General features: G+C 45.9%; 1 protein-coding gene across 1 annotated transcript in view; it reads right to left on the minus strand.

Annotated features, from left to right (window-relative positions):
- Nucleotides 1–10968, minus strand: part of LOC117533171 (soluble scavenger receptor cysteine-rich domain-containing protein SSC5D-like) — a gene marked incomplete at its 5' end in the record, with an annotated part of 68084 nt that extends 57116 nt beyond the window's left edge. Inside the window, 3 exons of the mRNA XM_034196817.1 lie at nucleotides 6638–6920; nucleotides 9545–9560; nucleotides 10672–10968. Of these exons, the coding sequence (XP_034052708.1) occupies nucleotides 6638–6920; nucleotides 9545–9560; nucleotides 10672–10968 (596 nt within the window). The remainder of the gene's footprint in view (nucleotides 1–6637; nucleotides 6921–9544; nucleotides 9561–10671) is intronic.
- Nucleotides 10969–11583: the final 615 nt, after the last annotated feature.

Below are 11583 nucleotides of genomic sequence, written 5' to 3' on the forward strand. Positions count from 1 at the left end.
ATGTTTCAGTCCCTCATCATTCAGTCAGTGGAACAACAACATGTTTCAGTCCCTCATCATTCAGTCAGTGGAACAACAACATGTTTCAGTCCCTCATCATTCAGTCAGTGAACAACAACATGTTTCAGTCCCTCATCATTCAGTCAGTGGAACAACAAACATGTTTCAGTCCCTCATCATTCAGTCAGTGGAACAAGAAACATGTTTCAGTCCCTCATCATTCAGTCAGTGGAACAACAACATGTTTCAGTCCCTCATCATTCAGTCAGTGGAACAACAACATGTTTCAGTCCCTCATCATTCAGTCAGTGGAACAACAACATGTTTCAGTCCCTCATCATTCAGTCAGTGGAACAACAACATGTTTCAGTCCCTCATCATTCAGTCAGTGGAACAACAACATGTTTCAGTCCCTCATCATTCAGTCAGTGGAACAACAACATGTTTCAGTCCCTCATCATTCAGTCAGTGGAACAACAACATGTTTCAGTCCCTCATCATTCATTCAGTGGAACAACAACAACATGTTTCAGTCCCTCATCATTCAGTCAGTGGAACAACAACATGTTTCAGTCCCTCATCATTCATTCAGTGGAACAACAACAACATGTTTCAGTCCCTCATCATTCATGTCAGTGGAACAACAACATGTTTCAGTCCCTCATCATTCATTCAGTGGAACAACAACAACATGTTTCAGTACCCTCATCATTCATCAGTGGAACAACAACAACATGTTTTCAAGTCCCTCATCATTCAGTCAGTGGAACAACACAACATGTTTCAGTACCTCATCATTCAGTCAGGGAAACACAACATGTTTCAGTCCCTCATCATTCAGTCAGTGGAACAGCAACATGTTTCAGTAACTCATCATTCAGTCAGGGAACATCAACATGTTTCAGTCCCATCATCCTTCAGTCAGTGGAAACAACAACATGTTTCAGTCCCTCATCATCGTCCAGTGCTGGAAACATAACAGGTTCTCAGGCCCTCATCATTCAGTCAGTGGAACAACAACATGTTTCAGTCCCTCATCATTCAGTCAGTGGAACAACAACAACATGTTTCAGTCCCTCATCATTCAGTCAGTGGAACAACAACATGTTTCAGTCCCTCATCATTCAGTCAGTGGAACAACAACATGTTTCAGTCCCTCATCATTCAGTCAGTGGAACATCAACATGTTTCAGTCCCCTCATCATTCAGTCAGTGGAACAACAACATGTTTCAGTCCCTCATCATTCAGTCAGTGGAACAACAACATGTTTCAGTCCCTCATCATTCAGTCAGTGGAACAACAACAACATGTTTCAGTCCCTCATCATTCAGTCAGTGGAACAACAACATGTTTCAGTCCCTGCATCATTCAGTCAGTGGAACAACAACATGTTTCAGTACCTCATCATTCAGTCAGTGGAACAACAACATGTTTCAGTCCTCATCATTCAGTCAGTGGAACAACAACATGTTTCAGTCCCTCATCATTCAGTCCAGTGGAACAACAACATGTTCAGTCCCTCATCATTCAGTCAGTGGAACAACAACATGTTTCAGTCCCTCATCATTCAGTCAGTGGAACAACAACATGTTTCAGTCCCTCATCATTCAGTCAGTGGACAACAACATGTTTCAGTCCCTCATCATTCAGTCAGTGGAACAACAACATGTTTCAGTCCCTCATCATTCAGTCAGTGGAACACAACAACATTTTCAGTCCCTCATCATTCAGTCAGTGGAACAACAACATGTTTCAGTCCCTCATCATTCAGTCAGTGGAACAACATGTTTCAGTGCCTCATCATTCAGTCAGTGGAACAACAACATGTTTCAGTACCTCATCATTCAGTCAGTGGAACAACAACATGTTTCAGTCCCTCATCCTTCAGTCAGTGGGAACAACAACATGTTTTCAGTCCCTCATCATTCAGTCAGTGGAACAACAACATGTTTCAGTCCTCATCATAGTCAGTGGAACAACACAATGTTTAGTCCCTCATCATTCAGGTCAGTGGAACAACCAACATGTTTCAGTCCCTCATCATTCAGTCAGTGGAACAACAACATGTTTCAGTCCCTCATCATTCAGTCAGTGGAACAACAACATGTTTCAGTACCTCATCATTCAGTCAGTGGAACAACAACATGTTTCAGTCCCTCATCATTCAGTCAGTGGAACAACAACATGTTTCAGTCCCCTCATCATTCACAGTCAGTGTGAACAACACATGTTTCAGTCCCTCATCATTCAGTCAGTGGAACACACAACATTGTTTCAGTCCCTCATCATTCAGCTCAGTGGAAACAACAACATGGTTTCAGTCCCTCATCATTCAGTCAGTGGAAACAACAAACATGTTCATACCTCATCATTCAGTCAGTGGAACAACAACAATGTTTCAGTCCCTCATCATTCAGTCAGTGGAACAACAAACATGTTTCAGTCCCTCATCATTCAGTCAGTGGAACAACAACATGTTTCAGTCCCTCATCATTCAGTCAGTGGAACAACAACATGTTTCAGTCCCTCATCATTCAGTCAGTGGAACAACAACAACATGTTTCAGTCCCTCATCATTCAGTCAGTGGAACAACAACATGTTCCCTCTCATTCAGTCAGTGGAACAAAACAACATGTTTCAGTCCCTCATTCAGTCAGTGGAACAACAACATGTTTCAGTACCTCATCATTCAGTCAGTGGAACAACAACATGTTTCAGTCCCTCATCATTCAGTCAGTGGAACAACAACATGTTTCCGTACCTCATCATTCAGTCAGTGGAACAACAACATGTTTCAGTCCCTCATCATTCAGTCAGTGGAACAACAACATGTTTCAGTCCCTCATCATTCAGTCAGTGGAACAACAACATGTTTCAGTACCTCATCATTCAGTCAGTGGAACAACAACATGTTTCAGTCCCTCATCATTCAGTCAGTGGAACAACAACATGTTTCAGTACCTCATCATTCAGTCAGTGGAACAACAACATGTTTCCGTCCCTCATCATTCAGTCAGTGGAACAACAACAACATGTTTCAGTCCCTCATCATTCAGTCAGTGGAAACAACAACATGTTTCAGTCCCTCATATTCAGTCAGTGGAACAACAACAATGTTTCCGTACCTTGCCAGTATACGTAAAGGTCCGATGGTCACCAGCAGCACCAGCAGCTGAGTCAGCAGCAGGACGACGGCTCGGATGATAAAAGGTTCTGGATCTGATGGAACACCTGGACAGCATCACATCAAGAGTCAGCAAACACACAGATACCTGAACCCACTTCAGCATGGAGACTCCTCTCTACAGTTATATTACAATAAACGACATCTTCTTAAGATCTTCATTCAACCCCAACCCTTTCTCCTGTTCATACCAGACAGTAGGACTGTAGGGAGAAGCTGCTAGCTGTATCTGTTGAACAGTCAGTACTCATGGCAATACTCCAATGTAAACTACAGCTGACTGGAGAATGTGTGTTCTGGATTCATGTCTTCACGGTTCATTGCACTTATTGTACGTTGCTCTGGAAAGCTACATGTGATGTAAGGGTGTGACTGCTTCAGGGCTCACAGTAAAACACTCACCAGCGTTCTCCTGGGGAGCATCACGCTCTGTCCTACAGTAAACTCTAACAGCTCACCTGTGACGGTGACGGAGAGCAGACGGCTCTCAGAGGAGGAGTCCTGAGGAGAAGCAGAGACGTGATAAACACAGCTGTAGTTTCCCTGGTGGGCGGGCTCTGCAGCCGGGAACAGGAAGTGGGCAGAGTGATTGACAGCTGGCTGGGTGTAGTTGTGAGTGGAGGAGCTGAGCAAGGAAGGAGCCTCCTGGGTACTGAGGCTGGATGGAGCAACTGATGCTGAAGGTGGAGCCTCTGAACACCTGGAACCCCTGCTGCTGGGCCCCGGAGACCCCGTACATGGAGGAGGACACAGAGATGTTGGGCTGCAACAGCTATCTGGAGAGAGAGAGGAGAGGGAAGAGAGAGAGATAGAGAGAGGAAGAGAGGAGAGAGAGAGACGATGAGAGAGTACCCACAGATCACACAGGACACACAGACAGACAGACAGACAGACAGACAGACAGACAGACAGACAGACAGACAGACAGACAGACAGACAGACAGACAGACAGACAGACAGACAGACAGACAGACAGACAGACAGACAGACAGACAGACAGACAGACAGACAGACAGAGACTCATGTTAGTGAGCTGCTGTGAGCAGTGGCACTGCAGGACCCCTCATTTGACCCGGCAAGTTTTAATTTACGGTTTTTATTACATTTACCAGCTAAAAACGGTAATTACCGGCTAACGGAAACCCTGACACAAACATACATTCAGCTGTCAGTGGGAACTGTAAACACTGTGTCCTAAAGAAAGGATGTTAAATATAAAGTCTCTCTCATATTAAATATGACGTATGTTCTGACTCTAAACCTTGTGTATGTATTGATTCCACCTGATCACCCGTGATGAACAAACACAGCTTCTGCCACATGAATATCAAACGGACTTTCATTCAGATTGTGATGGATACTAAACGAGACGTCACTCTGCTACCAGAGGAATGTTCAGTGACGTTTATATCATGTCTGGATTTACAGACACGTTTAATCTGGGTTCACCCCCATGAACTGTGAGTTGATGAAAACGACTGTTTTTTAGATGCTTGGCACTGATTGGGTTTACCTGAGGCAGGTGAGGATTCAGGAAGGAGTTAGAGGAAAGTGATCACTGCCACACTCCCTCAGGAGCAGATCCAGACTCACACAAGAGGAGATCTATTCACCCACACATCTCTCTGTGGAGGACTGCGGGCACTCTCAGTCCCCACAGAAACAGCAGAGCACAGTCGAGCTCTGCTGGCAGACGACTCCTGCTGCCTTCAGGGTCCCAGCGGAGAGTATGTCCTTCCACTGGTCTCCATTCTCCCTGATGTTCCAGGCCTACCAGAGCTCCTGGCACAGCGACTCTCTCCGCCCACCAGCTGAACACCACCAGGCTCTGGCAGAGAAACAAAGACAGATGAGATCAAGAGAGAGAATAAAGTGGAGTTTTGATGAGAACAGAATGAACCAATCACAGCTCCTCTCTACCTGAGCAGGTGAGGCTAACAGCTGTGCCAGGTGAGCAGGTGCTTCTCTCTGAGGCTGAGCTACAGTCCAGGAGAGCAGACTCATGGCCTCCACACTGGAACTCTTTGGTCCCCATTGGAGCCTCCCCTTCTCCATAGAGCGCCCCCTGGAGGACTGAAGGAGCCCCACAGCCCCAGCTGCCGGCAGACCACCTGAGCATCCTGCTGGTCAAGTCAGCCCTCACACACTGAGGACCAGGACGGGTCAGACGGGTCCAGAGTTTCACCTCCAGTCTGCCTGAGCACAGAGCAGTCCCCCCCAGCAGCCTGACAGAGTCTGCAGAGGACAGAAGATCAAACAGAGGTCAAAGACACACCATCAAAGAGATGAAACTATATTTCAGATTCAAACTGGACTCAGTTCCAACATGAGTTGATGATGAACAAAGAACACATGTTGATAAGAACACAGACTGCAGGTACCCTCACATCTACACCTGATAGCCTCTAGCAGTGGTCTCCATGAGTGAACCCTTCCCCTGTGTCTTCAACAGAACCTCCTCCTCTGCAGACCCTCTGCTCCTTCTGCTCAGCTCCACCTCTGCTCTCACACACACACTTTCAAAAGGTTTCACTCTCTACTCTCACATGTGTGGTTTCACATGTGTGATCTGACTGATGTGTGTAAACAACGTTGTTCTTCAAACATGGCGTCATCATTGAATTCAAGCTGTTTGTGTTTTGGTCTGGTGTTTTCCATGAAATGGTGAATGGTATCATTCCAGAGGAGGAGGCTCCAAATAACCCGGTGGGTTTCAGGACTCTTCATATCAGCCGTGCTCCAGGCTGCAAGGAGTGGAATGAAATGTAAAACTGCTTGTTCATCTCTTTTGGTTCACATTGATACATGTTAGGGACTCAGCAAGCAGAGAGGCAGAATGTGGAGTGAGACGGCCCCTGCTGTGAGGATGCTGGCTCTGGCCTCTCCCCTCTCACTCTTTCTAAACTCTGAACATGGATTCTTGTGACTCTGTAAATGAGTGCTATATGTTCCTCCTTCCTCTGCGGGGTCTGCGGGACGTCCTACGTTGTGTTGGCGCCGCGCTGCGACGATGTGAGCTGTGTAGGCCAATCACAGCAGGCCATTTGACGCTGGCCTGTTGTGATTGGATAGAACATCTCACACAACAGAAGCCTGATTACGTTAATAAATGATGTTTCTAATTGGATGCATTTTTTAAAGGGAAACTTATTTTTGCTATTATTTAATTATTTAATTTTTCATTTTGATAATCAAAAATAGAAATCCGGTAAACTATATTTTCTCTCAGTCATTGTTGATGAATGAGTGGGTGGGCCTACAGACCCAGTAGCCCACCCACTACGCCCGGCTGCTCCGTCCACTGTTCATCATTTGATATCTTGGGTTTGTTTTTAATTTGTAAAAACAAGAAATGAAAACAACAATGAAAATGTCATTCTGATGATGTCACTGATGATGTCACTGATGATGTCACTGATGATGTCACTGATGATGTCACTGATGGGTTTACCTGAGCAGGTGAGATTCAGGAAGTAGGGAGAGTAACTTGATTCTGCACACTCCCTCAGAGCAGATCCAGACTCAACACAGTTATAGTTGATCCTCCACACATCTCTCGTTGAGGACTCCTTTCTCCGTCTCACAGAAACAGCAGAGCCACAGTCGAGCTCTCTGCAGACGACTCCTGCTGCCTTCAGGGTCCAGAGAGAGGGATAGTCCCCACACTGGTCTCCATTCTCCCTGATGTTCCAGCTCCAGAGCTCCTGCACAGCGACTCTCTCCTCCCACCAGCCCTAACCACCAGGCTCTGCAGAGAAACAAGAGAGAGATGTTCCTTCATTGATATCAGCATATTTTAATCATGAATCATTATACTATGAATACTTCCGAGTGATAATCAGATCATTAACTCCAGCTCTCTATAAACAGTGGTGGGAAGTAATAAAGTACAGATACTCAAGTACTAAGAACAGGTTGAATGACTTCACTGGAAGTATATGGTTTTCTAATACTACATCACCTGTATTCCACAACATGAGTTTGAGGTACTTGGCAGGTTCATATTTATTTAATAAAACAACTCACTTTAATGATGAAGTTTCTGTTATGGATAAAGATACCTGGAAGTAATAACAAGTCATTCAAGTGGATCTCCAAGCTTTACCAGCTGCTACATTCAAAGTGATGTTCACATGAATGGATCCATTGATTAGGAATCCAGACTATAATATATCATGATGGAAATAGGTCGTACTGTACGAAGTCCGTATTATGATGGGACTTTAAGCCATTCATGATCCATAATCCTTTGACCTAAGTGCATTTCAATACCCAGACTTGTTTCTTGGTCCAGTACTTCTACACTGTGGTATCACTTCTTCTATCAAGTCTAACATCTCCCCCACATCTATAAAACTGATAGGACCGTGAAACCATGAAGCATATGATTCAGTAGAGCTAAAAAACCAGTTTCACAATCAGAAGCTAAACGTAGAGATCAGTAGCTGTTTCTGTTGCTGTCATTTGAACCCTTTGGTGAACATGTGCGATATGGGTCCGTGTACGTGTTTCTCTTTAACACAAGAAACAAATCCCCAAAAACACAACAACTGAAAAAAGGAACACAAAAGCCTTTCTTCTGATTTTGTTGCTGGAGTCCAAAAACCATATCAGCAAAATCTAATTCAAGAATGATCCGATTTTAGATTTTAAATATGGGTTTATTGGTTTTCTGTACGGAGGTAGAATTAAATATACAAAGATAAAAGCCAAGAGCTTTGAATATCTCTGCTCAGGATAAGGCAGCGATATCTAGCTGTCGTTGCACGTGGGATGGGGAGGAATGAAGGACTTCGGTGGATCAACAGGATTCCTCCTCTCCCAACTTTGCTAAAAGCCTTTATCCATAAAAGCTGCTTAAGAAAACATTTATATAGAAAATGTAAAGAATGGGGGATTTGTGACTTTGATCTTAGCTATCCCCATTGTACTTATTAGAAACTGGCAACATGGCCTTATCAACCGGCCAACGCTGAGTTGTTTATTGATTGATCCATTTTGAGCAGAAAGGAGAGTTCAGTTGTGTTATTAGTTTCTTCCTCTCAGGGAGCAGTTCAATAAGTAGAATCATGTTAGAAGCTTTTTAACTGCTGGAAGTCATTAGAATAGCTTTGCTCACTTTGGAGATTTGGACCAACTCCTTTTGTAGTATCTGGTGTTTATCCAACTCCTGGTTGCTAATGAATTTAAAACCAAGTAGATGTAACAATATTTTTAAGAAAATGTGTGATATTTACATGTTTGACTACTTATGCTAACGCTGTTAAGCCATTTAGCTTTGTGTTGTACGTCCATTGCCTCTAAATAGAGGTAAAATTAGGTCTGTCACTTTGGGTAACCGCACCACTGTCAGACGTCTCCCGAGAGTGGACGTCCATTGTCTCTAAATTGGGTGAGGGAATGCTCCGGTATTGGAACAAAATTAACATGGGATAACTCCGGTCATTGTACGTACTTCGTCTCACTGGAATATTAACGGTCAGATTGAATACAACATCGACCCAATTTCTCCGGGCAATGACGGGAGAGTTTTGAAAGTGAGAAAACACTGTTTTCACACATTTAAAAACACTTAAACAATTAAACAATGTTCACCCAGGATTCAGGCACCTTCCCTAGCCTGTAAAATGTGGTGATGCGCCCTGGAGGTATCAGACTATTTAAAACATGTATACCCAGGATTCAATCACTTTTCCTGGCTTGCAATGTGCTGTGAAGCAGCCTGTTCTCTGGGTGCAGTCTGGGTGTGCATGGAGGGGTTCAGTCCGAGTGAGGAGTGCTCAAGTGTGGGAGGATGTGTAAGGCAGAGGAGGGTAACAAAAAAAGTTAAAGTGTGAACCTCCAGCAGGGCAGGTGGTGCTGTTAATAAGGCCGAATATTGATGCTGGTGTTTGGACAGTAAAGCACCACAAAAGCCATTACCTTTAAGTGTTACCAGGGCCATGAGAACATCCTCCACAGGAGGGTGGACAAAATCCACCTCCTTTAAGTGTTACCAGGGCCATGAGAACATCTTCCACAGGAGGGTGGGTGGTGCTGCTTTGAATAAGGGCCGAATATTGATGCTGGTGTGCGGACAGTAAAGCACCACAAAATCCACCTCCTTTAAGTGTTACCAGGGCCATGAGAACATCCTCCACAGGAGGGTGGGTGGTGCTGCTGTGAATAAGTGCCGAATATTGATGCTGGTGTGCGGACGATAAAGCACCACAAAATCCACCTCCTTTAAGTGTTACCAGGGGCCATGAGAACATCCTCCACAGGAGGGTGGGTGGTGCTGCTGTGAATAAGGCCGAATATGGATGCCTGGTGGGCGGACAGTAAAGCACCGCAAAATCCCACCACCTTTAAGTGTCACCAGGGGCAATGAGGTTCTGGAGGGTGTGAACATATGGGTTTAGTCCGTTCGGGAGTGCTTAAGAGTCCGGGGGGTCCGGGGTCTCACGGTGTGCGAGTTATGGAAGTATGCATGATTTTCGAAATCTAGAAAAAACGGCTAAGTGCCAATGGAGGAGGGGCTGCAAAAAGCTCAAGTCTTCGGCGCTTCCGGCGGAAGCCCGGAGACATTTGCATTACCCCGTTGCATTTTTCAACGGAGAGGGGAATACTGACCTCCCTTCCTCCGTCGAAAAATTCATTCATCTTTTCCAAGCTATCATCCGCATGAAATCGGAAACCCGGTTTTTGAGAGCACTTAGAAAAAAACGGGCTATTTTCCATCATGGAGAAATCATGGAGGAATGCATCCGCTACATGAGCACTTTGGATCGGATACAATTGTTGCCTGGAGGACCCCCAATCATGGTTCTTACCAAACTTTAAGTTTTTGAACTGGTCTCTGGATGAATTCAAGGGGAGTTGGCACGGAATAATGAGACACTATTTTCGGATACATTTTATCCATTTTCACCCCTTCCTCTGGTTCTTCCAAAGTTAACTTAGTCTTTTTCTGACTCTGGAGGAATGTAACGGGAGTTGTCAGGGGACTCTATCCGCCTTAAGAGACACTATTTTCGGATACATTTTATCAATGTTCACCCTTTTCTCTGGTTCTTCCAAAAGTTAACTTAGACTTTTTCTGACTCTGGAGGAATGTGATGGGAGTTGTCAGGGGACTCTATCCGCCTTAAGAGACACTATTTGGGATACAATTTCTCCATTTTCACCCCTTTCTCTGGTTCTCTGATGCCTGGAGACCCCCCCAGCCTGGTTCTTAACTTTAAGTCCAAACTGGTCTCTGGAGGAATGCAAGGGGCAGTCGAAAGGGGACTCTTCTTGCTGTTTGTTGTCAAAATTGAGGGGTTGTGTTTGAGGGGAGGGCTGTTTCGGCAGCCTCCGCTCCTCTCTTCTCTCCCTCCCCGAGACCAGCTCGTGCTCCCGCTGTAAAAGGCAGGTGCGCGGGCACCCACTGCCACTCACTCTGAGCCTGGCTCCCGAGCAGCGCGTTTCTCCCCGGCAGTCCGCCAGCAGATGAAAAACACCCACCTCTCCGCCTCTTCCGAGGGCGAGGGAACCGCGCGGGGGGTCTGCTGGAGGCTCCTGCCGGGTGCTCCGTCCTGCGTTTCACCGGGACCCGGCTCCAACACTCGGAACTCTGACTCCAGCGCGGTGTGGCTGCCTTGCCCTGGCCGTCCACCGTGCGCCCCCTCCGGGTTACCTGACCTCCCTGCCTCCTCCGGGGGCAGATGTGAGGGGTTCAATGCCTCCTTCCCCCCGCTGCGGTGAATGCCGGAGCGGGATGGAGCGCCCGGCGGTACTGTTGTCCCCACGTTACCATGTTGTCTGGAGGATAGGACCGAGAGATGACATACTCTCTACCCGGGTTTACAAGTCACTATTTCGGACACTTTCTTTGCTTTACCCCCGGTTCTATCACTCGTTCCTCTTTGACCATAAAACGTGTTTCCTGCTGGGGTACTGCCTGGTTCCGGGCACCACAACCCTCTCATGGTCGGGCCACCATGAATTGATGCATCGGACCCAATGTTGCCATCACCAGCTCCGCGTTGGTGCGGAGGTGGGACCATTTAACCCGGTGGTAACCCAAGTCCTCCTTTGGTCCGTGTACCAGGCATTGAAGCATCAAAATGTTGTTGCAATTACCGGTTACGCTAACGCATATAAACGGAGAAACACAACAGAATTTAAATACAATTAACTGTGTCTGTTTTAGTAAGGATGTCGTCCGAATGCCCGGTGTGCATACTCTTCTATCTGGCTTTGAACAGCACCTTAAGCACAAACATGCAGTGCGGAACTTGGAGGAAAGAGGGCATCATTCTTAAAATGGCCAGTGGCAGAATAAATGTTCGGACCAAACCCTGTCCATCACAGGGTGTTCGTATGCTGGAAGAAACTGCACCGTCATGTCACTCATGACCACCTGAGTTCTCCCGA

Source organism: Gymnodraco acuticeps, unplaced genomic scaffold (genome assembly GCF_902827175.1).
Source record: "Gymnodraco acuticeps unplaced genomic scaffold, fGymAcu1.1, whole genome shotgun sequence".
Classification (NCBI taxonomy): domain Eukaryota; kingdom Metazoa; phylum Chordata; class Actinopteri; order Perciformes; family Bathydraconidae; genus Gymnodraco; species Gymnodraco acuticeps.